The 26,260-nt window shown below is 39.4% G+C and overlaps 1 protein-coding gene across 2 annotated transcripts in view; it reads left to right on the top strand.

The window, feature by feature from the left end:
* LOC107819477 (two pore calcium channel protein 1B) overlaps positions 1 to 26,260 on the top strand; it is a 43,839-nt gene that overhangs the window by 6,343 nt on the left and 11,236 nt on the right. For both annotated transcript variants that reach the window (XM_075222402.1, NM_001326048.1), the window contains 17 exon segments: positions 614 to 738; positions 2,280 to 2,340; positions 2,534 to 2,700; positions 3,014 to 3,119; positions 3,259 to 3,336; positions 4,653 to 4,714; positions 12,655 to 12,727; positions 13,845 to 13,910; positions 13,987 to 14,130; positions 15,142 to 15,199; positions 17,008 to 17,115; positions 18,170 to 18,233; positions 20,074 to 20,242; positions 20,504 to 20,568; positions 20,791 to 20,881; positions 22,963 to 23,049; positions 24,650 to 24,730. In XM_075222402.1, coding sequence (XP_075078503.1) covers positions 614 to 738; positions 2,280 to 2,340; positions 2,534 to 2,700; positions 3,014 to 3,119; positions 3,259 to 3,336; positions 4,653 to 4,714; positions 12,655 to 12,727; positions 13,845 to 13,910; positions 13,987 to 14,130; positions 15,142 to 15,199; positions 17,008 to 17,115; positions 18,170 to 18,233; positions 20,074 to 20,242; positions 20,504 to 20,568; positions 20,791 to 20,881; positions 22,963 to 23,049; positions 24,650 to 24,730 — 1,605 coding nt within the window.

Below are 26,260 nucleotides of genomic sequence, written 5' to 3'. Positions count from 1 at the left end.
TTCATCTTTTGTAAGGCATTTCTATAGCTTTAATTTTTGCTTTGGAAAGCACATCCTTAGAGAGCCATTACTAATAGTAATCAATTTGTTTTGTAACTAAGGAAAGGAATAGAAAGGAAGAGAAATGGTGGAATTGCCCATTTCCTGATTTTGGTTTGACAAAAACAAAGTGGACGAAGGAAAATAGTTTTATTTTTGGGCTCCTTTTCTCTCTAATGTTGGGAGGGAAGAAAATGTAGAGAGAATTTAGAGCATAAGCAATAATTTTTTTTGTGTATATATATATATAGAGAATATTTTAAGAAACAGAATCACTTTCTATTTGTCCTCTCTGTACTTTCCGTTCAATTCCTTTCCAAATAGAGGGTAAATTTCAACAAAAAATTCTCTCTTTAATAAACCCACAAAGTTTGTGTAGAAGCCACTCTTGTGGTTCTGCTTAATCTGTTTTATGTTCAAATCTAACCAGCAGATTTAGATCTTTAATAACGATTTTTGAGGAAAAAAATATTGGAAGGTTCACTGGTATTGATAAATCTTTGGTTGCTTAACACTACTGATAGTTAATTTTAGTTAATGACAATTTTCTTTCTTGTTTGGCTTGATTTTTCAGGTCATTTTGCTGTTAATCTTGGTTGCAGATATTGTGGTCTACATTCTCTTTCTAGCAGACTTCTATTATCTACCATTCCGTATTGCACCCTATCTTCGCGTGGTGTTCTTTATTTTGAACATTAGGTACGCCATTGTAGGATCGCTACTCATTTAATTTCCAGTTCTAGTCAGAACCTCGTTATTTATGTTTATGTTTTAAATTTCTTTACCAAGACTTCTCGCTCCAAGTGGTCTCTCATTTTCCTTTTCTAGTTGTCTTTTATCATTTAGTTGTACATATAATCATTACTGAGAAAATAATTTTTATACACAATTCGTAACTTAAGTATTATATGCGAAGGAATTTAAAGAAGTGAGTTTCCACAGTTGTCTCCCCAAATATTAAGCAAATAGCATTATGTTCTACTGCTGTTAATCAATTAAGGCTTCATGGTTATGTTCTTTCACTGGCCCTAATGCTTTCGCGCCCTCCCCCACTCCACCAAGGAAAGAAGGTGGGCCAGATTCTGCGATTCTGTAAAATGGCCAGCTTTTATCAACTTTTGAAATGGATGGAAGTGTTCAGATATGAATTTATGTACTGTGCTCTCTCTCCCTCTCTCTCTCTCTCTCTCTCTCTCTCTCTCTCTCTCTCTCTCTCTCTCTCTCTTTGTGGTCATGTTGCGATCTTCGACTTGTTGTATGAGCTTCAAATGTGTAAAGTATGTCTTGGACAAGCAGTATGCCTGATGTATAAAATTCGATTTTCCGCATAAGTTAGGTTAATCACAACTTTTCTTCTGATAATGTGAATGCACATCTCATATAAAGAGTATGTTTTAGTTAAAAATATATTCATTTTAAACTTATGAAGGTTCATATGGACTTATTCATGCTGATGCATCTCTATAGTGTTTTCCACTGTTTATCAGTATTATGTTATTAGTGCATGTGAAGTCAAGGACATTGATTGTACAGGAAAGACCACCCCCTTTGAATTGATGTAAATTATAGAACATGACATTACGGTAAGAACATGAATTTTCCTATGGATCCCTGCAGCTGGTGCTGCATTTGTCTGGTAGTTGGCAGTGCACGTGGTTGGTCGTTTTGACTAGTGGTGGTGGTGGTGGTTGACGATGATGATTGTGCGGTGGAGTCTAGTTGTGGAGCTGATTGGTGGTGGCAGCTACTGGTGGCGGTGGTTGGTGGTAGAGGTGGTTAGTGGTGGTGATTGTGTGGTGGAGGCTGGTAGTAGAGATGGTTGGTGCCTGGTGGTGATGGCAGGCTGTGGCTGGCTGACAGCTGTGGTGGTTGGTGGTGGTAGTGGCAGGCAGCAGCGGCGGTAGTTGGCAGTGGTAATAAATAGAGTAGTGATTACATTCATACGAATCTTTAAGTGAACATCTTAATGTTAAGACTCTGTACAAGATCAGAGTGATTCAGTCCTATTAAGAGTTAAGAAGCAATGAAAGAAAAAAAAATGCACTTCTATTTTTCTTGCAGTGTAAACAAATGAGGCCTAAGCAGCATAATCCACTAGAGGTTCCTTCTTTTTTTCTTCATTCCAAAGGTTCAGAGAGATGGCATGTTGGGTCCACATACTGCCTTTTATTTTTCTTGATTTACTTGGTTTCTTAGCTATTTTTGTTAATATGATCTTAATTTCATACTTTTGACAATAGGGAATTACGAGATAGCTTCTTCATCCTTGCAGGAATGCTTGGTACCTACCTTAATGTTGTGGTTAGTTATCCTTATCTTTGAGGGTTAATGGTTATTTTCATAATATAGTTTTTAACAGACACTTAATGCTAGATGATATGATAAACCAAAAAATTTCACACCTGAGTTTTATGATCTTGCGTCCTTTCTCCAACTTATCATTAACCTAAGCCCTTCCCTATTTGATCTATGTTCTCTTTCCTCCCCTCTGCAGGCTCTATCTGCTTTATTTCTTCTGTTCTCGAGCTGGTTAGCGTACGTCTTCTTTGAAGACACACGGCAGGGGAAGACCACGTTTACTTCGTATGGCACCACGTTGTACCAAATGTTTGTTTTATTCACAACATCAAACAATCCAGATGTCTGGATTCCTGCGTACAAGTGAGTGCCTCAGAAAATTGTCTTTAGTCCCCCTTTTACTCTCTATAATACTGTTGATTTTTGCCTAAATCTGGAATGTTTAAGATAGTTTTTGCCATTAAAAGCTCTGAGTTTTGGTTATGTTTTGGTTACTATTAAAGATAGTGTCTCCCACCTTCATACCAAGAGCAAAACCTGAGCAAAGTACATCTTGCTCTCATCATTAAGCTTTCTTACCGAGTGTTTTCTCTTATTAAACTTAACATTTGAGTTAAAAAAAAAATTCCATGTAAACTTTGGAGTTGAAACCTGTATTATGTATTTTTCCTTTCAGGGACTCACGTTGGTATTGCTTGTTTTTTGTTCTGTACGTGCTATTGGGCGTTTACTTTGTTACCAACTTAATTCTTGCTGTTGTATATGATAGCTTCAAAAGTGAGGTAATGTCTTCCATCGTTTTTGCTTCAAGCTGTTGCAAATAATTGCCACCATGTTAGTGTTTGCCATAGCAAGTACCTTTCCTGTAGATTTTGCACCTTGCACGTATAAATTTATTTATTTATTCTCTTTTGGTTGTAGCTTGTAAAACAAGTGGCTGATAAAGATCGTTTGAGGCTAAGGACTTTGAAGAAAGCATTTAGCTTGATTGATGAAGCCGTGAGTAGGACACGTCCCAACTGGTTCTCCAATTAATCTTCTGTGGTTTACATGCATTTAATATGCTTCTCTTCCTTCCTTTTACCTGTGGAAGAGAAGTTTCTATCCTTGTTCTTTCCTTTTTCAGAAGAGATACGGCAGTAATAGCTGTTAATAAGAATCTTTTCCCTCACAAATCTTATGTAGGCATCCTGTACATTGTATGTAGTTGCCTGCCTTTCTGTTGACACAATAAATTTAGAGGCAAATATAATCTAGCTCCAATAAGAAGAGGGTTTATATATTTTTTGATAAAGTAATAATTCCATTAATGTGATGGGAAAATTTACAATATTAGAAGATAGATTATACTGAGAACTGAAGAGGCAGTTGATACAGTTCCGATGACTCTATAGGACAAACACCTTCTGGTATTCTCAGACGCAGAAACAGGTAGATCAAATGCATAGGTGTTTAAAAGACATAATAGAGTTTGAAGACGCTTCCTCCTTGCTCCCCTTACCTGAATGATTACAAACAGGTTTATGTGTGTGTGTGTGTATGTATCTGTATTATTCATGTCAAGTGGGCAGCTCGGCCCGTAACCGGTCTGGCCCCATACATAAAGGGCCTGGTCAGATTTGTCTTTTTAAAGGGGCCCAATCGGGGCCTCTCTTTTAAGTTAACCAGCATGGTACCAGTGACAAATATATGAGTTAGCCTGGCCTGGTAAGAAAGAGTTGTGATTTTCAAATTTTAGTAGTTTGTGTTATGAAATTCAAATTTTAAGTATCAACTTTCATGTAATTATAAGCTTCAACCTTTTCATATTTAATGAAATTTGAGGTCTTCCGTTTCTTCAAATTTTGTATCTGCATTAATTGTTTAAATTATGATTTACTATTAATAATTCGTTAAATACATTTAACCCAAAAAGTGAGTTCGGTCCGGTTATGAACTAGCCTGAAATTGGTCCGGCCCGTTTGACATGAATAGCTGTATGTAAGAGAGAGATAGAGAGAGAGAGAGGGAGAGGGAGGGAGAGAGGGAGGGAGAGGGAGAGAGAGGGAGAGGGAGAGAGAGAGAGGGGAGAGAGAGAGAGGGAGAGAGAGGGAGAGAGAGGGAGAGAGAGAGACACCGAGGGTGAAGGTAGAAAGAAGATAATGGAAAAGGAAAAAGTAATTTCACAGATTTCTGTTGTATTCAAGAATTTAATAGGTAAATATTTTCGATTTATGAACTTATTCTCCCTACCTTACTATCTAGAAGGGTTTTTTGTGTCCTTAAATCTTGTGGTTGCCATTCCTTTTAAAGTTGTGTCCTTTTAACATTGGCAGAACAATGGGCTCCTCAACGAGAAGCAATGTACCCTGCTGTTTGAGGAACTTAATAAATATAGGTAATGTTCATTCTCCGCATCTTCCAATGCATTTCAGACATGTAGAGTTCTGCTGCTATCCGCTAGTTCTTCTCATTAATTATTTTCTTTTTGTAGTGTGGCTCATACAGCCATTCCTTGAAACTGAAATTGACCTAACAGTTGCAACTTGAACTGGAGCCGTGTGACTAAATCCAAATCAACATGTTGGATGTAAAGCTTTCTAGCAAACAATGTAGTGAATCTGTGTTTTGGTACACGGCATTTCCAGTACTGGCATGAGAACAATCTGATGTTGCCACGGCCATTATGCACCAATCTTCAATTGATAGCCGCTTATTTAGGATATCGTCCAGGCTGCACACACTGTAATAGCTGCATTCTGGGAGACATCATGCTTAGTGGGCCCATTCATCATAAAACTATCTAAATCATTCATGGGCCCACTAATTGGATTTTCAAAATCCACCTATGACCTTATGAAGATTTTCTCGCTTCTAAGTAGTGGTTACGTGATTGAACCTTCTTCCATTTGTTGTTGAGAGGTCAATTGAACAGGAAAAAAAAAGATACCTTTACCTTTAGTTTTCATAAAAAGAAAGAATGTCTTCCATTTATCTGAGAGAAAGGAATATTTAAATTTTGATACTAATATACTTTAGGAGTGCAATAACAAATTAGAGGCATTTCTCAAAACTTGTATTTGATGGTTCGCCTGGCTGGTTGTTCATGTGCTAGTACATGCAACTATATGTGTCAGTTTGCTTCGCAGGATTTAGCTTGTGATACTGCTAGTTCATATTTTGTAGTCAGATACCCCTGGACTCATGATGCATCTCATTCCTGTATTACTAGCCAAGGGGACACTAGTGAAACAGCAATGCCGGATCTGAATTGTGAAAGCTGATCCTGGTTATGAGCTAGCAGACTGAGAAGGAAGAGGACAGTTGATTAGCTACTAGTCTCTTCTAGATAAAATTCATTTCATACCTTTTGACTAAGCTGCTCTCTGGTCATTGTAATTTGACAATCAGCTGTGGACTTGACGATCATTTTGGAAGTTTAGCAAACTTCGCTTTAACTTGAAGTCACTTTGACAGCAGCACCTTAGATTATTAAAATAGTTTCATGACAATCTGGGAGCACCTATGATATAAGTTTAACTAGTGTCTTTAAGGAGTTTGATAATGTATCTGCTATTACTAAGCGTACTATTAAACAGATCCATGTACGGGAAACACAAAACCAAAATGGGTTCAGTTAAAAAATAAGCATAGCATTCGACGTCGTGATTAGTGATTTGATACTCAGGAACAAATCTACCCTCTACAACAACAACCACCTAGTGTAATCCCACAAGTGGGGTATGGGGAGGGTAGTGTGTACGCAACCTTACCCCTGTCATGCGAAGGAAATCTACCCTCTACACTCTTTCTTTTTTTATACTAATAGTTGTTTTTTTTTTTTTTGATAAGGTAAATTGTATTAATCAAAAGGGAGAGAACTCCCGTATACAGGAAGTATACCAAAAAGTAGAGAATTTACATCAGAACATGATTCTTTACAAAAGACGCCCAATCTTCTATACAAGTAGGGGCTATATGAGTGCACCAAAAAGCGATCAAAGATAAAAGACTATTCTTAAGATGTGAAAAAGTAGACTCAATCCCCTCAAAAGCTCTCCTATTTCTCTCCCCCCAAACTATCCACATGAGAGCTAATGGGGCAAACTTCCACGCCTTTTGCTTTCTTCTTCGACAGAAACCTGCCCAACTATATAACATTTCCTTTACGGTGCTTGACATCACCCATTGAACACCAAAAAGGTTCAGAATCGCCCTCCACAAAGTCGAGGACACAAGGCAATGCAACAAAAGATGATCAACTTCTTCCCCTGAGCTTTTACACATATAGCACCAACTAACAAGTGTAATTCCTCTCTTTCGCAGATTCTCAGCAGTCAAAATTACTCCCCTCGCCGCTAGCCATGCAAAAAAGCACACCTTCGTGGGCGCCTTAGGAATCCAGATCGAGAAGTATGGAAAAGAGGTCTCCTCTCTCACCAACATACTCTGGTAAAAGGACTTTACGGTGAACAAATCATTGCCACGCAAACCCCATCTCCAAGAATCACAAGATGGCTGGGGCCTGTCTTGCCCATATAGCAGTGTCAATAAATCTTGGAGCTCCGCAATCTCCCAATCTTGCATGTTCCTTCTAAATGAGAGGTCCCATACTACCCCCCTTCATGCTCCTTACGAATTTGTTGAACCATCAATTTCTTCTGGTTTGAAACTCTGAAGGCGTGGGATAAGGAGACCCTCAGAGTTTCCTCTCCACACCACCTATGATTCCAAAAGCTGATTCTCCTTCCATCTCCCACCCTGTAAGTGATGTTACCACTGAAGGATTCCCAATTCTTCATGATACTCCTCCACATGCCACACCCGAAAGGTGTTGTGATTGCCTTGGTCCTCCAACCCCCTCCAGTGGAATCGTACTTTTCTACTATGACCTCCCTCTATAGAGCATACTCTTCTACCCCGAATCTCCACCGTCATTTTTCCAACAAAGCTCTGTTGAATACCCTAAGATCTTTTACTCCAAGTCCACCCCACTTCTTTGGGGAAGTGACTGTCTGCCAATTCACTAGATGATACTTTTTAGTTCCATCTGCCGCATCCCAACGAAAATTCCTTTGAAGCCGATCCAATTTTTCTGTGATGCTCACAGGAGCTTGCAACAAGGACACGTAATAGGTGGACATACTCGATAAAGTGCTTTTGATAAGCACTTCCTTTCCGCCTTTTGACATGTACCGTTTCTGCCAGCCTGCTAATCGTTTTTCAACCCTTTCGATCACTGGATTCCAAACCATAGTATCCTTATGCGAAGCGCCCAATGGGAGACCCAGGTAAGTAGTGGGAAGGGAGCCCACCTTACATCTAAGAACATAAGACAAAGCATCAATGTTAGCAATCTCACCCACCGGGAAAATCTCACACTTGCGAGGTTGATTTTGAGACCTGATACTATCTAAAACCACTGCAGGACCTACTTCAGGTAGCTCAACTGATCCATATCGGCATCACAGAAAACCAGGGTGTCATTCGCAAAAAGCAAATGAGAGACTCTTCGGGCACTGGGCACCCCGATCGGAGCTGAGAATCCTCTCAAGAAGCCTCCGGCCGCCGCACGATCCATCATTTTACTCGGAGCATCCATCACTAGAATGAATAGCATGGGGATAGGGGGTCTCCTTGCCTGAGACCCCTGGAGCTGCCAAAGAAACCACACGGGCTACCATTAACCAGGACAGAGAATCTGACTGAGGAAATGCAAAACTTGATCCATCCCCCCATCTTGCCCCAAACCCCATCCGCATCATAATGAAATCCAGGAACTCCCAATTGACATGGTCGAAAGCCTTCTCAAGGTCCAACTTGCATAGTAAGTCGGGATCTCTATTTTTCCTTCTGGAGTCTACAAGTTCATTTGCCACCAAAGCGGCATCCAGGATTTGCCTACCTTCCACAAACGCATTCTGGGAGGACGAAATGGACACGTCAAAAACCTTCTTGCGTCTGTTGGAAAGCACTTTAGAAATAATCTTGTAAATGCTTCCCACGAGAATAATAGGCCTGTAGTCTCTGATACAAGATGCACTTTCTTTCTTAGGTACAATAACAATAAAAGTAGCATTGATACTTCTCTCGAACACCATTTACATAGAAGTATTCAATGGTTTCCATCAACTCCCCCTTGATGGTGTCCCAACAGAGTTGGAAGAAGGCCAAGGAGAAACCATCAAGGCCGGGGGCCTTGTCACCAGCACAACTCGACACAGCCTCGTGCACCTCCTCCTCCTCGAAAGCCCTTTCTAGCCACTCACTGTCTCCCTCCCCTATGTGGTTGAACTCTATTCCACCCAAAGTCGGCCTCCAACTAACTTCCTCTTTGTATAAGTTCTCATAAAACCCCACTATCGCCCCTTTTACCTCCTTATCTCCCTCAATCCTCACCCCATCCACAACTAAGGACTCTATGAAGTTTCTCCTTCGATTTGCAACCGGCACCCTACGGAAAAATTTGGTATTCGAATCCCCCTCCTTTAACCATAGTGCCCTCAATTTTTGCTGTAAACTAGTCTCCTCAGCTATTGCTAACTTGACTATTTCCCTCTTAACCTCCCTAATCTCTCTTTCTCAAATCCATCTAACTCGCTCGCCCTTTGCCCTCTCACTAGTTCCCCCAATTCATGCATAAGCTCCCTCATTTTAACCTCTACCCTCCCAAAAACCCCCTTATTCCACCTAATAATATCTCCCTTGAGCAATTTAAGTTTCTTCGAAAGACGGAATGAAGGTGTCCTTGATACCCCGTAGCTTGTCCACCATTCTTTCACCTTGTCACAAAATCCTGGCACCTTCAACCACATGTTCTCGAATCGGAAGGGAGCTCGCAACCCCCTCCCTCTGCATCCATCTAGCAAGATAGGCAAATGATCTGAAGTCAGCCTAGGTAAAGGAATCTGCAGCACATTCGGCACCAGCTCATCTCAGGAGGGCGATATCAGAAATCTATCAAGTCTAGACCTTGAGTTGGAATCCTCCGCCCTGGCCCAAGTAAACCTTTCCCCTGACAGAGGGAGATCAATGAGAAAGTGATCACTGATGAAGTCAGAAAACTCTTCCATGGCCCTCGAAATCAGACTACACCCTAATCTCTCCTCCGGGAATCTAATAGTGTTAAAGTCTCCCCCTAGAACCCATGGAATGTCCCATTCCCCCATCATATTGGCCAGTTACTCCCAGAAGAATACCTTGGACCCTTCTCCTACCGGTTCATACACTCCCCCAAATCCCCACTCCACCCCACTCACTCTATCTTTGACAAGAGCTGCTAAAGAAAAACTCTCTTCTTAATTTCCTTTACCTCCAAGCTTCTATCATCCCACATTAGAAGAATGCCCTCGGCACTTCCCGCTGCTAGAACCCGGTCATATTTTACCCAACTACCTCCCCAGACACTCCTCGCAATCACATCCGACAAAACTTCCATTTTTGTCTCCTGAAAGCAAACTAGGTTAGCACCCCACTCTCTAACTCCCACTTCGATTATGGCCCTTTTGTTTGGGTCATTCATCCCCCTCACATTCCATGAAAGAATCTTAAGTTCCATAAGAAACAATATCCCCCTTCTCCCCACCCCCTCTAATCGAGCTCCCTTCCTCCCTGTCACACACCCGGCCCCTTCTCTGGTACACCACTACATCCCCTAAATTATTTTGCTTAACACCTTGACCCAACTCCCTCCCTGCACCATCATTAAAAGATTGTTGCTCAATCTCCCTCAACAATTCTAATACCCTATCTTCCTTCCCTTCAAAAGAAACACCTAGAAACTTCCCAAAGTTTAGTAGTTTATCCTCCATCCAGAAAGACATATCCCTTCCTCCCATCCGTGACGAAATTGGACAGGCGCCTTCTATATGAACCCTTTCCTTTCTCCTTCCGAAGGAATACAAGACCATAGCATTGCTAGCAATAGGAACTTTAGGTACCGAAAGGATCTCACCATTTCCTTGAGGGGTATCAACCTCTGAAATAAGCACCCCGCTGTTATAAGAATGACCAGAAACACCAGTATGGTAGCCTGAAGGAGGAGAACATAGAACTCTTGGCGGCATCTTAACAGGGAGTACTGGTCCGGCACTAACATCAGTTGGTGCATGCTCAACAATCTTCCCAGAAGAAAAAGAAGCTTGAAGTGTAGCCTCAATACAACTAAGCCCAGGAGCAGCTGAGGGAGCGATGGAGTTGGGCCCATCAGAGGCGGGAGGTCATGGAATAACAGCACCATCTATAGCAGGTACTGCCACTAAAGCAGCGGCCATCGAAGAGGGGCGCAGGTCACTAGAGCTCGGTGAAGAAATACCACTATGTGTAGCACCATTGGCAAAAGAAGGAAGAACGACTGTTCCCATATGCTTAGGAGCCTTATCAGATGCAACTTGAAATAATCTGGGCCCCTTAGGATCAATTCTAATAGAATTGGGAAAAGTTGCTGGGCCCATGTGAGGAGGCCCAGGCCTATACTTGCTGAAATCTTGCCTGGCCCTAGGATAATTAGAAGAGGACCGGCCCATTCTGCCTTTCCAACCCGCATCACTAACCCATTCACGTCTTTTCCTTCTGTTGAAATTTTATCTTCTTCTCCCAAAATCAAACCTCCCGTCTCTTCTCGATCTAACGTCTGACTCCGGCTTAGTCCACGATCCGGTGAGCCCTCCCCTCTCCTCAGGGACTTATTTCCCCACCCCTCCCTTCTATTTGACCTTCCCTTTTCTTCTGCTACTATCTCAGGCATAAAGATAAGACGAAATTCAGGACTCAACCAAACCCTGTAACTCAAGTAGCCATCTTCCACCACAGTGGAGATAGGGATTTTGCCCCCTTTCCTCACCTCAATCCTCACTTGCAAGAGATTGTGTAAGCTGCAAGCGACATCAATAAAACCCCACAGATATCCCCAATCTTCTTGAATAATTCAAGACACCAAAGATGCACCGGGAGACCCACCATGTTGACCACCAATGATTCATCGGTGAAACGAGGGTCTAGACACCCATCGTGCTCCACCCATCTGCCTAGCTTTAATAAGTTCCCATCGAACCACCTATTTCCTCTTACAAGAATTTCGGTAGCTTGAGACTCGTCGACAAAGCGAAAGAGATATTGTGTGTCCCCCAGTTGCGATATTTTCAGCCCGTCCTTGACGTTCCATGCCCCTGTTGCCCAGTTCCTAACAGCCTCTGGAAAACCAACCCATTTGGAGAGACCCAATCAGACAAGATCTCATGAAGCCCTAGCACATGGGAGTGTGCTCCTCAGATAGTGAGAAATGTGGCTCTTGCCCTACGTCAAGCTTTCGGTGGCATCTTCCCCCAAGTTCTAGGACTGGCCAAGAGACAGCTTTGATGAAAGACATGTTTTTCAATTTTCTAGATTCTAGAGAGAAGTAGGAGTTTCTCTTTGTATAATCCATCATATTCTAGATACGGCTGTCCCAAAAAAGAGGTGAGAAACGACCGGAAAAACCTCAAAGGTTAGAAAAATCAATAGTCACAGTGGGTGGAAAACAGAACATAGGAAGGGAAGAGCTTTTCTGGTACTGAACAACGGAAACAGATGCCGAATTCTGGGTTTAATGGCCGGAAAAAAGAAAAAGTCGTCGGATTTTGGCGAAACTGAGACAGGAAGGCTCGGAAAAGCCTCGAGAAGAGGCTGTCAGAAGAAAGAAAATTGAAAAAGTCACCGGAAATGCCACACGCGCCGGCGCGTGGCTAGATCTCGTCGGAAAATCCGGCGCATTGACGGCGCGTGAGGGCGCGTGAGATGTCAGATGCCGGCGGACTTTACTGGGGGTGGTGGAGTCTTAGGAGGAAGAAGAGGGTTGGGAAGTCCATCATCTGTAGCAGTGTTAGAGTTGGGAAGTTCGAAACCCTTCAGATCTTGCCCTCATGAAAATGTTAGAAGAAGGGCTTAGTTTTACCATGTCTTAGACAAAACTGTAAAAAAACGCTGACACTATGTGTTATTGGAATCCATTTCCATCTAAAATGACTAGGACCAGCAACACATTATCTCATCAAACCCCAACTCTCACACTTAAAAAAAAATCTTTGGATGATGAAACCAAATTCGAAAGATGCGATTCATGGATTTTACAGCTGATCTATTTCAGAGGGTTCACCCTGCTTGTTGGTTTTCTTTGCGGATGATATAATTAAAATTCTTTTTGTACCTACTTTTAGATACTGCTGCATTTGAATTGACTTATGTTATCTTCTCTTTAGATACATGAATATACCTTATGTCGTGCACTTTTTTTCCACGTATATCAGTCAAGGTTCCACATCGCAGTAGACATTGATACACATAATCTTTAAATGTCTTTAGGACATTGCCGAAAATATCAGGAGATGATTTTAAGTCAATATTCAATGAGCTGGATGATACTGGTGACTTTAAGGTACTTACGAATCTTTTTTAATTCTCTGATATAGTGAGGTACTTTCGTTCTTGTTACTCTCCGTTTCTCTTGATTTGTACACATTTGAATTGTTCTCATAATTGAATAGTGACTTTAACAGTTTATTATATTTTAATTATTTTCTTTGAGAAGTTTGAAATGTTTTGATATTGTGAGTTGGCTACCTTTTTCTCTGTGTATATAGTTTGGATAGTGACGATGATGCCCTCATTACATTTGTAAAGGGTCTAGCGGAACTTCTCATTTTTTTTTGGTTTCCCAACAGTGTCCGATGCCCGCGTTGGGGCCTGACTAAATTCGGATTCGCGCCGGAAAGTTTCTTTTTTTTTTGGGGGGGGGGGGGGTAAAGCTCTCCCTAACAAAGGTGACTTCATACGCAGGGCTCAAATCCGAGACCTCTGGTTAAGGATGAATTACACTCCACCACAACCCTTGTTGGTGGAACTTTTCATTGTTGCCAATTCTGATAGCAACTGTAGATCTTGTCTTACTGTTATGCTTTAGCTTTTGTTTTCGTTGTTACAGTTTATCTTGATGATCTTGACCACCCAATAGGGTTGCCAAACATTTCCAAGAACATTATTACATGGAGAAACTATTAGGCTTGCCAAACATTTCTAGGAACAATTGTTACTTGGAAAACAGATTTTCTTTTTTAACTTGTGTCGTTGATATTTAGCTTTTTCAGTCTCAAACTTCCATATCTCAAACTTGAGTTTTGCCTTTAAATTATGAAAGTTATGTGATAGGTTAAACTACTGATTTCGTATTTTCCATTCACTTCTCAAAGCGAAATTTTTGGTTTATCCTATCAATACTTGGTATGTTATTGGAATGGGTGATGAAGTTGAATGACTTAGCACCATAGCTTGATGTTAAGCAATGAGCACATCTGTCTAGTACCTTACCATTTCAAGTTGTTAGATCTTCTTAAGTTTAAGAACTTCAAGTTTCTCATATTTATGCATGGAACCAGATGGGTGTCTGAGTTATAGGATCAGATCCTTTCCATAAAAGAAGTGTATTCTCAATCACCAAAATTTCATCTTCATTTTTGTTCTTACACTTCTCATAAACTCCTCTCTGTCAAATGCAGATAAATTTGGAGGAATTTGCTGATCTGTGCTCTGCCATTGGACTAAGATTTCAGAAGGAAGATTCGGTGAGTCCATTTGCCCTTTCGATTACAGTTTGAAGGTGATATCAGAGAATCCTTCATGTTCTGTTTTCTATTGCAGCTGCCAATCTTTGAAGCATGTCCAAATTTCTATCATTCACCAGCATCAGAGAAGTTGAGAGGCTTCATCCGCGGAGCTACATTTGAGTACATAATAGTGTTCGTTCTCCTTGTCAATCTTGTTGCTGTTATTATTGAAACTACGGTATGAATCAAACTCTGTACGATCTCTAATTGGATTTTGGATGCAAATAAATAATATTTCTATGCAAAAGTAGCCCCAGCATGTAGTTATATTAGTGGTTGTCTTATTTGAACGTGTGAAATGATATTAACTCCTTTTGGTATCTGATCTGTTAAATGTTGATGTGGAGAATATGCATTATCCTTAGATTACCAACAACTGATTCCCCAAGCTAGTCTTAACTAGCAACTACCATAATTGTTACAATTGTGATCTTGAATCAAGCTTAAGTGTGGCGTCCAGTGGCGGAGCTAGGATTTTCATTAAGGGGATTCAAAAGAAAAAGAAGTAAACACACAAAGAAGCCCAGAGATTCAACATACATAAAAAAAAAAAAATTGACCTATCTACATAGTGTAAATTTCCGGTGAAGGGGTGTCAATTGACTCTCCTTGGACAAGGGTAGCTCTGCCTGGTGGCATCCTTCCCCTTGTTATAAGAATGAGTACCTCCTGACTCCATCCAACATGCAGTTGAACATTGAATCTGAACAACCGAGGAACTTTTCCTTTCTGCTTTGCTTACTGTCTAGTGCTTTCGATACTGTGTGGATGCAACATCAAGGAAGTGGGCTTGCTCCTCTATGTCTGATAAAAATAACACAGTGCCATTATAAAAGTTTCTGTTTAATTACCTCAGAGAAACCTTCTCTTCCAAATCATTTACGTTTGAAAGGACCGGCACACCTTACTGACCACCTGAGTTTTGTTGAAAGGGTCAACATTCTCACCCAAAAAAGAAAAAATCAAGATCCTCATATGCTATGATATTGTGACGGTTTCAGTTTGTTTTTTCATGGATGTCAATCAGGAAAGCTTTTGTTTGGGTGGTGAATTTTATGCTTGTATGTATAATACATGAGACAAGGACTAACGACTGAAGAAATATCCTGTTCTTTTCTCAATGTTTTTGTTTACATCTTTTCTAAGTTCAGTATGAATCTCATTTACTTTTTCTGGTGGTGTATTCTAGCTTGATATACAAAACAACTCAGGTCAAACCTTTTGGCAGAAGGTGGAGTTCACCTTTGGTAAGTCGCATAATGAATTTCAGGGCTTGGCACCAATATTTCTGGAAATTAGATATTTGCTTTTTCATTCATGAGATTCTGGTTATAGTTTGAGCCCAATAGGTAGAAAGTTATCCAGATGGTTTTATATCAGTGGTAACAACTTGTTGCCTTTTACATTAAATATATTGACCATACGTAGTAGAGGATTAATTGTTCAAGGCAGAGATAAATATATGGCATCTGAATTGTGCTGTTTGTATTTTGCATTTTTATTTGATATTTCAAATGCTAAAACTTTTTCTTGCCCTAACAGCTCTCTCTATTGAATTGGAGGAGTTCTTTAAGTTCTTGAGATTTGACTTCAATCGTTAGATCCTTAAAATTGCACCACCCCCTTTTTCTTGATTAAGTATACTTTTCTTGGTAATGGGAAAGCTTTTGTATACAAGAGGTATATCAAAAAGTAGAGAATCTACAGAAAGATATGGTTCCCTACTAGACACACCTAATCTTCTATACAAATAGGAACCTCATGGTTGCATCAAAAAGACATTAAAGTAGGAGGCTATCCCTCAGCTGTAAAAAATCATCCTCTTTCCGTTCAAAAACTCTCCTATTTATTTCCCTCCATAAGATCTACGTAAGTGCTAATGGAGCAAAATCCCATGCCTGGCCTCTTCTCTTCGTCCTCTAAAGGCCCAACTGAGTAAAGCATCCTTCACGGTATCCAGCATGATCCATTGTACAAACCATCTAAAGAGCTCCCAGCGCAGACGTGACGGTACCTGGCAATGTAATAAGAGATGATCCACGTCCTCCTCCGAGTGTTTACACTTGAAGCACCAACTATTTGAGACGTATGAGAAAAACCTGGAGATCCCAGGTTCAAATCCCCGTTACAATACTTGAGATTTTTGTTCAAATACCCATTATATTACTTGAAAAAGGGGACGACACATATATTTAGACGGAGGGAGTACCAATTTTCAAAGAAATCCTAAAAAACAAGCACAAGACACCAGTAAGTTTGGCAATATGGCAAAGTGCAGCACCGACCCATTTCTTTATTTGTGGAAAAGTTTCATTGTCCACCTGCCATGATCATACCCAGCAAAGGTTTCTAGAAAATTTCATAAAAAATTTATATTGATGTCTTTATTGCCAAAAAAATTGGTGACTCTGTCAAGGAGGTTTTGTCTTCTGTCTATCTGCATTTTAGGAAAGTACCTTAAGATGTTCCCTTTTTTTTCGTCTTACTTTAGATGCCTGAAAAACGTTTAACCCAACTGCAAAAATACCAAGTCAGATAAGCAACAGTGATTCATTTCTATAGGCAGTCTCTTGTTGCATCTGAACTTCTTTAGATTCATGTAGCCGAAAGCAAGTTTTACGCTCTTTTGACCACCAAATGGTCCTACTTATAACTCAGTGTACCATGTACACCGTAATGGTTATGCCGTTCTGGGCCTGCTCAGAACTTGGAAAGACAAAATGAAATTTCTCTTAAGGTATAAAGATATTAGGGAAAGGGTACAGGTATTGGTATTAAAGAAATAGACACTTTGTCTTCTTCTCCTTAGACTTGGCAGTTGTCCTCTACAGTCAATTTAATGCTTAATGATCTTGTACACTTGGAGTAACTAATAAGAATATTTGGATTTCTTCTGCAATCACTTTGATGGTGCCCCTTTGACTTCAAAACAGTATTTTAAAATTTACAGGAGCATTGTTCTTCACAGACCCTCATCTTAAGATTATTGGTGCTATGCTTATCTCTTTGAGTTGAGCATATTTGGGATTTTAACGTATTCTACTTTGTTGCACAGGCTGGCTGTATGTTATTGAGATGGCACTAAAAGTGTACACTTACGGTTTTGAGAACTATTGGAGGGATGGTCAAAATCGATTTGATTTTATCGTCACTTGGGTCATTGGTAGTTTTTTTTTGAACCCTGATTTCTCTTAATTATATTTTATATCAAGTACTGTATTGGCACTTGGATTGACATTTCAAATTGTTTGGCTCGTAGTTTAATTTCTTTGATCTCTCTTCATATGCAGTTTATAACACATGTAAGGCTGTATCTGAAAGTGTCATTTTAAATGCGCTACACCTTTGTTTGATAATGCTTGCAGTTTCTTTAAGTCCCACATTGGTTGAGGGAATGGGTTGTGATTATGATCTTGGGCAATCCTCACCTCATGAGCTAGCTTGGGGTTGAGTTAGGTCCAAGGTCTATTTTGTTATCATGGTATCAAAGCCAGACCCATTGATCCCTGTTGTTGTGTTTCATAATGTTGGTCCCCAATCCACGCTCCAATTGAATCCTCAGCATGTAGGGGAGTGTTAAGTCCCACATTGATTGAATGAATGCGTTGTGGTTATGGTCTTGGGCAATCCTCCCCTCATGAGCTAGCTTTTGGGTTTGAGTTAGGCCCAAGCGCCATATCTTCACGGATATTACGTGAAGGATGGAGAAAAGACAAGATATAAGAAATCCTCTACAGCTTTTAATTTACTTGGTCTTCATAACTCTCAAATGAAGTAGTTGGACTTCGATGGTTATTGATGATATACCTTGCTTGTGTCTTCCATCAGCCCACCTCCATCCAAAGAGAAAAACTCAATGGAAAGATAGGATACAACTTTATCATGTTGGGAAATGGCAGTTTATGTGAAGTATGGTGTCTTACTTGAAAGATATGTGCACTTCCATGATTTGAATTCATTTATTAGAGGTGGTTGTTTGTCTTTTTGCTAAAATATGGTGCACCACTGCCAATATTTCTCTTGGTATTCAAGAATGATCTTATTTTCTAATAACAACGTAAAATTATGTGACTCATTCAACAGTGCTACTGCTTGTGAAGTTCTTTGCATTAAGTGGCATTTCTCACTTCTGTGAACATAGTGAGATTGCTAAATCATTTTCTCTGCATTTACTGGAGTGGTTTTAACTCATTTATGGATGAATTCAATTTTCACAGTTATTGGAGAAACAACTACATTTGTAGCCCCTGATGATCTAACTTTCTTGTCCAACGGAGAATGGTAAAGGCCTCTATAACTCATATTGCAGTGACTGCCAAATTTTCTACTCTTGCAATTCTGGCATTTCTTGAGTAATTTAATTATTTTTCTGAATATATTACAATGTACAAGCAAAAGACTTTTTGGAAGCAATGAAATAGAGGCTTGTCTCCATGATTTGATTCCTGTTTTTCTTCCTCAATAGGATGGATTTCTGATTCTTTTTCTATGTGCTGGGTTCTGGATGCTGCTCTTAATGTGAGGTGTTAATTAGATTTAGGTGCTGTACCTAGAGAATAGAGGCTAGAGAATGATTACAAAAATTCTTAATTATCCTTTTGCAGCTTGTATAACCTTTACTTACAATGATAGTGAACCTGCATTGACCATAATAACATTATCTGCTTTTTATGGTCTCTAGAAGGAGGATGAGTGGTGTCAGAATATCAAGTGAATCTGTTTCTAGATTCATGCACGTCTACATTTAGGAAATAATATAGAATACTCAAAAAGATACTTTAGGATATTCAATATGTATTACTTACCTTATTAGTATAGGGACTGATTACCTGCCATGTTATACATGCCTAAGACTCTTAATAAGGAGCACATCTTTTACATTGTTAATGAGTCAATGAAAAGTTGTTCTATTTTCACATGGTATCGGAGCTTACGGTCTTGGTAGAGACTCAAATAGCTTCCAGCCTTCCACTACTGGTGGGCCTACCGACCAATGTGTGCCCCCCGTTGAGCCAATGTTTTCTTCTTTTATTTTTACTTTTGGTGCCTGACGACGCTCCTCTCTCTAGCAACCGGTGCTCCTATCTCCAACAACCAATAAGGGGCGACCGACACCCTCGTCTAAAATTCAAATTTCCTGTCATTGTCCTGTTAATTCAACTTACTTTGATATTTTTGGAGATTTTCAACCCCAAATCTCTTTTCGGTGATTGAGAAAAGATTCCTCTCTGTGCATAGTGCAAGAAGCACTTTCTTTTGAGCTTTGCAGTTACCCACAACTCTCCGAAGGAAAGAGTTCCAGTACTGCTTTTCCTTTGATGATCGTGTAATATTCCAGCGAGATTCCAGGGTCAACTTCCTATATTTTCCAAATAAGTAAACTCAAGCTGGTTTCCCCATTTTGAGTTTGAGGGGGCATGTTAGAATACCAAATGAATAGTCTAGATTCGTTATACTTGAATAAGGAAATCATAAATATTCTAAAGATTATTCCACATGTAATTATAGAATATTTACTTGCCTTATCAGTATTGGGATTGATTACCAACAATAGCATACCTATCTAAGACTATATAAGGAACATCTCTTGTACATTGTTAATAAGTCAATAAAAAGCTTTTTTATTTTCACAAGTAGGTTGAGCATGTTTTGCATGACGGAAATTTAGCTTAGGTCTTACAAGGAGGACCGAAATTCAAAATGTTCACGAGAATGATACATTAGCTGGAAGGAAATACAAATTGTATATCTTGCGCTCTAACATTACATTTTCATGTGATTGCCAATGATTATAGCATCGTCAAATTTTTAGAGTATGTTTTTGTACATAGAATGTGTGTCACCGCAAGACACTGAGAAACCCACTATTGGGTGCTTACAGTAAACAGGAGTATGGTTGCACAGTTTACTCGGTGTCTTTTCTTTCTGATGCTTTACAATTTAGAGAATGTGTGTCACCGCAAGACACTGAGAAACCCACTATTGGGTGCTTACAGTAAACAGGAATATGGTTGCACAGTTTACTCGGTGTCTTTTCTTTCTGATGCTTTACAATTTAGCGCTCCTGTCTTATGGTTAGACTAAATGCTTCTGTGTGCTGACAATTTTATGGTGCTTACAGGATTCGCTATCTTCTTATCGCAAGAATGTTACGATTAATTAGACTCTTGATGCATGTTGAGCGCTATCGTGCTTTTGTTGCCACATTTTTGACCCTCATACCAAGTCTGATGCCATACTTGGGGACCATATTCTGCATCTTATGCTTTTACTGCTCTCTTGGTTTACAGGTACATTGACTTCTTTTGTTGCTAGTAGCCTATTGCTATGCTAATCACTCCACTAGTATTTCATTCCTCTCGTTTTCTGCTTATTAAATGAAGTAGCTTTCAAATCTTTCTGAAGTGTGGACCTCCTTGTCCTTAAATTGATTTTCTCTGTTAGATTGCCTTTGGCTGCAGATCTTAGTCAGTATTGTGTGTCTACTGTCTACTATTCTCCTATGCTTCCTCTGCCTTTTCATCCTTAGTTTCTTCTTTTGACTTGTGCAGATCTTTGGGGGGATTGTCAACACTGGAAACCCCAATTTAGCCCAAACTGATCTTGCTGGTAATGAGTATCCTTTTGTCAATGGTGAAATTAGAGCATTCTACAGGACAATTTTTCTCAACAAACGACAAGGGGATAATCTTTTTGTCGTTTCATAATTATCTTCTTGGAAGAACCTATTTTATCCTATTTATCATATAATATCAAGATCCCTTTTTCTTGTTGCAAATTCTTGTACTGTTCTCCACTTGGAAGTCACTTTATCAATTTTGTTTCTTGACAATCTAAGCTATTTGCTTTTTAACTTCAATGACTATCCAAATGGCATGGTCACACTTTTCAATATATTGGTGATGGGAAACTGGCAAGTGTGGATGCAGGTATCCTGATTTTAGGATTTCCTCAATTACCATTATATCTGCTTAGAAGAACTATCTTTTACTTGTATTTTTCGTCTTTTATGATTGAAATTCTTCATAAATCAGTCCTGTATTTTTCATACCTTTAAAGTAATATTTTACTGAACCAGTGGGCCACACATAGGGATGAGGGATGATGACTGGAGCCTTGCCCAATCCTTAAGTGGCTGCATTCTAACTTTGTTGTGTTTCCTCAATGCTGTGATAAATATTTATCTTTACAGATTGTGAATTAACTCCTTTGGAGGAAAAATTCTCCTGGATTATTGAGATGAAAGCTTGTCTTGTGGTTTTAAGAAAATGAGAATCTTACAGACGAAAAAGTAACATCCATGTGCATTCACTTATACAGTGCACACATCACTTGGATCAGGGTTTCCGAAAGAGTATAACGGTTCTAGACTACTGCACCTGTTAGAAAATATTACACTTGTCCCTCATTGGTTGTCTAAGGGTTTCCAAAGGAGCTCAAATGATCCTGAGCTACTCCAATTGGCTTAAGGTTCTAGGTTTTTTATGCTCAAATTCTTTAAAATAGTATTAGAGCTAGACGTATTCCTATTTTTCTTTTACCCAATATGGGCCCCCCAATTAATATTGTCCACGCACCAATGCCTAGTCCCATGCATGGGGAAGGAAGGGGTGTTAAGTATCCCACATTGGTTGCGAATGAGCTGTTGCCTTCCCTTCTTATAAGGTTGGAAAACCTCACCTCATGAGCTAGTTTTTAGGGTTGAATTAGACCCAATGTCCATTTTCGTAACCGCACCCATTACTTTAAAGTTTTGGGTTGGATGCTCAAATATTTCAGCATGTATCTGATCCAACCTTTGTAGACCCGGACAGACACTTGTAAGTCTGCTTCATGAACTCTATAATCAGGTTATGTTGGAGACATGCAATATCCTAGACGACTATGTAAGGGTTTTCAAATGTTTTACACTGATCTAAGACTTCGACCATTAGGCTGAGCATCCACCATTAGGCTGATGCTCAGATTCTTTCATAATGTTTATATTGACAAGTACATATACGGGAGATATTTCTGTTATTCAGGAACATTTCCTCTACTTTGAGATGGTAATTATTATGTACATTGGGGTCATTAACAATTTTGAGAGAGGGGAGTATCTCTTTTCTGCTTAATGAGTACTCACCAAAGAGATGGAAGTCAAAGACACTTGGCAAATTTCTGTTGTTTGAGTGGTTTGTGACATGCCAACACCATTGCTCATCCTTCTTTATGTGGTTTAAAAGATCAACGTTCTATCAATCATTGTTATCAAAGGGGCACTTAAAGCGCGCTTAAGCCATGAAACGAGGCTCAAATTATGTTGAGCGCTTCGCCTCGCTTAGCGGGAGCTTCAGCATTGTCATCAAGGCTCTAAGGCATACTTTTCTTTGCCAATAAGCGTAATCCTGAAGAGGTGCTACTAAACAATTGATATTTCGCTTTATAATAAAGTTGCTTCAATTTCTTTGTCCATATATTTGGTATTTATGCTTATAAATAATTGTCTTGGACTATACATACATATTTGTATTTTTTTCATTTGCGCCTTTCTTCATTAAAGCCCACGCTTTTTTTGCGCTTTGCGCTTAAAGTCCCAATAGGCCTTAGAGTTTTTTTGCACTTTTCGTCTTTGATAACACTGCTATCAATATCACAAATCTGGTTTCTTTTTTTTCCCCCCCGATAAGTCATAGGTTTGGTTTCTCTTAGTGCTTTTTTGAGTATTAGCCCGTATGTGAACAAAGTGGACTTTCTTTACAAGTTTAAATTATGTATTTGAGGATTCAATGAATCGTGGGAACTTATTAACTTTGAGTAACCTGTAGTAAGATGTTAGTTGTTACAACTATTTGCAGTTTTTGCATCTTTCATGCATTTTGCTTTATTGTGCTAATATAAACAGTTTTGATGATTAATGCCATTTTGCCAGTTCTGACCTAGCTGCTTTCCTAACTTGATGATTTTAAGTAGGTATATCTTATTACAATGGGTGGTCCAAGTAGCTGATAATAATTTCCTAACATTTCAGAGCTACAAGGAACTAACGGGGACTTCCTGGACTTATGCCTACTTTGTCAGCTTCTATCTTATTTCAGTTTTGTGGCTGTTAAATTTGGTAAGCATCCATATCTACTCTTTGCAAAGTCTGGTCTCTATACCTCCACTGAAGCTCTCCATAAACATAAAGGCAAACCAAAAAGTCAATTTCATTGTTGAGATAAGTCCTCATGAGTTCACTATACCAGATAACGTAATTACATTGGTAATGTGTCTGTTTGCATAAAATGGGGGTACTTCTCCAGTGGCTACCCATTTTTTGATCTCTAAGTACTTGTAGGTATACTACATCAATATCCAGTTTGTTGTCTTTGTTTTATGTGCCTGCTCTTGATCCCTCCTCTTCTCGTAATGCACAAAACAGACTGTTAATTGCTTTATTTGTGATTCAACATGTTTATGAGCTGCTGTCTGCTAAATTTATGTGCCTTTAAATTCCCTTACCTCTGAGAGCTAATTATTTTGATGACTGGACATATTCTGTATCCAAATTGATGTTTCCTAAGGCCTTTGATTTTTCTCTCCATGATTGATACGGAAGTTGGAATTTGGAAAAGTTAAACCACTCAAAGCTGACCTCAAAATGTTTCAAACCCATGCCAGGAAGATTCCTCCTACCTAAGTGGAAAGGATTTAGTTCCTTTAGAGTAAGAATCATCTGAGAAGATATAATGTAAATATGTTTACCCACCCCTATAACGGACATCTGACATATATATACATATATACATATTCAAGTAGTCTTATTCAAGCTAACTCCGTGTTTTCCTGCTGATATTTCTAGATCTTCATAATTATTTTATATTTATTCAATTTAAAAGGTACCAGTTCTTTTTCATACAGAATAATTAAAGAATTCTATACAGTTGACTGCCCATTTAGAGTCATTAATTTGGAAGTTGGACATTTACCACCACTGGATAATTCATGCACGAGTCGACTTGCCATTTTCTTGATGACCTTAATATCTCTGGAGATTTCATGGCCTTCCCTTGCCATGTTCGCATCACTAGCCTTTAGACTTTCCATCTCAGCGACCTTCCTGAGGGGTCAATCAGAAAACAAGCCCTGCTTAGATCGTAGCACTTGGATATAATAGATTGAAGTAATGAGACGGCATCTGCTTTTTTCAGAATTGCTAGATTTGTTCTGATGGCTGTCAAAATGGTCTCAGAAGCTTAGTTAAGTATGCACAGATAATGATGTAAGTAAGAAGTGATGCATGAATGTAAGCGCCTGACATTTATGTTCTTGGTAGTGGTACTGGTACATTTGAATATTCGAATGAAATGGGTCCAAATGGAGCAAAATGAATACTGAGGGTTCATACAGCTGATCCCAACTAGTTTAAGGTTGAGGCCTAATTGTTGTTGTTGTAGTAATACTGGTTTGCGTGTACGACTATATTCTATATCAACGCAAGGTAGCTTAATTGTTCTACTCCTGCTCAATAAATTACAGAAGTTGTAATATTGCATATTTTTTAGAAACTTTTAGGTAATGATTTATTTTTTTATAGTTGATCTTATCATTTTTGCTTTTTCTTTGTGTTCGGACACTTTCTTCTTTCCTAGGTATTTATCCTCTGTACAGCCATATAGCATTTCTCAGTGCTGAAACGATAAACTAACACGTCATCTTTGCTTGGACTTTTTTAGATTGTAGCATTTGTCTTGGAAGCTTTTCAAGCAGAAATGGATCTGGAGGCATCAGCGAGATGTGTGGATGGTGATGACAAGGTTAGTTTATGAACAGCAGAACTGTTATTTCTTGCTATTCCTTTGCGAACAGGAACATCTTGACAGACTCTAGCTAGCTGTTGGAGTTCTTGGCTCATCATAGAAATGCTCTGTTATTATTTACCCTCATGATTTTTTTTTTTTTGGAAAAGGTAACATAGTTGTATATTGATATAAGACTTCACTAAAATTGTGAAGTCCCCCATAATTACAAAAAAGGGTGCCCTAGCAAAAAGTAGGCACTCCTAGTCCTTCTTCTTCTTATAAGGACTCTAATACATCTAAAATGGATTCATGATCGTCCAGAAGCTGACCTTTACACCAAAAATAAAAAAGAGATAAATATTTCATCTTAATCTTCTGAATGTTGCTAGACTTATCTTCAAAACATCTTTGATTCCTCTCTTCCCAAACTGTCCACCATATGCATGCTGGGACAATCCTCCATCTCTCTCTTTCTCTAGAAAGTGTGCCCATTTTACTCCAGCTTGCTAGAATATCAAGGACTTTTCCTGGCATTGCCCATTGAATTCCCCTCAGACTGATGAAAATTCTCCATATCTGAGTGGTGAACTTGCAATGCAGAAAAAGATGGTGAATTGTCTCTGCCTCCTCTTCACATAGATAACATTTGGAACACAATTGGAATCCTCTTCTAGTTAGATTGTCATGAGTTAGAACTACTTCTCTTGCAAGTAACCATGTGAAGCATGCCACCTTGTACGGGATTTTCACTTTCCAGATCATCTTCCATGGCCAGTGTTAGATATAGATATGTAGTTGTCCCACATTGGAATAGGTGTAGTATGCCCTTTGTATAGAGTAGCTATAAATTAACATATCTTGTATTGCATAGACATACAATATCAATATATCATATTTTCTCACGTCCCTTCTCACATGGTATCAGAGCAATCGTGAGAGATTTATCGCTGTGCTTAAATTCCAGCGACTTCGGGAAGAAAAATCAGTTGACCGGAAGCCTTTTTCCAACAGGTCTGCCGCAAGTAAAAAAAAGCCACTCTTCGTCAGTGTTGTGCAAAAACCAACACCACCACGAAGAAGATCGGGCTCTGGAGACCAACCCGTAAAAAAATCTCCGTCAGAATACCCTCTACGCGCCGCCACTCGCCACCGGAAGAAAATTTTCCGGCGAAGTTCCGACGTCGCATGGGCCACCTTCCGGCCATTTTTGGCGACGACTCTTCAGGACAAATTGTTCCCCTTGCAATTCCGAGCCTACCCATCCAGGTTACACCAAATTTCGACAACTTTTATATTTTTCCGGCGTGAATAGTGATTTCAAAAGTGGACTTCCGGCCATTTTTTGAAAACGTTTCTTCAGAACAGTTGGGTCGTCTGGTAATTCCGATCCTACCCTTATTGTTTTTATTTCATTCCGACAACTTTGAATTTTTCCGGCATCTACAGTACTATTCCAACTGCTACAGTAATATTCCGACAGCTACAGTATTTCCTTATTTTGTTTCATTGTTCCTTACTCTGTTTCAGTGGATTAAATTTGATTAT

Source organism: Nicotiana tabacum, chromosome 10 (assembly GCF_000715075.1).
Source record: "Nicotiana tabacum cultivar K326 chromosome 10, ASM71507v2, whole genome shotgun sequence".
In the NCBI taxonomy this organism is placed as follows: Eukaryota; Viridiplantae; Streptophyta; class Magnoliopsida; order Solanales; family Solanaceae; genus Nicotiana; species Nicotiana tabacum.
This window is presented reverse-complemented; position numbering and strand designations above follow the sequence as displayed.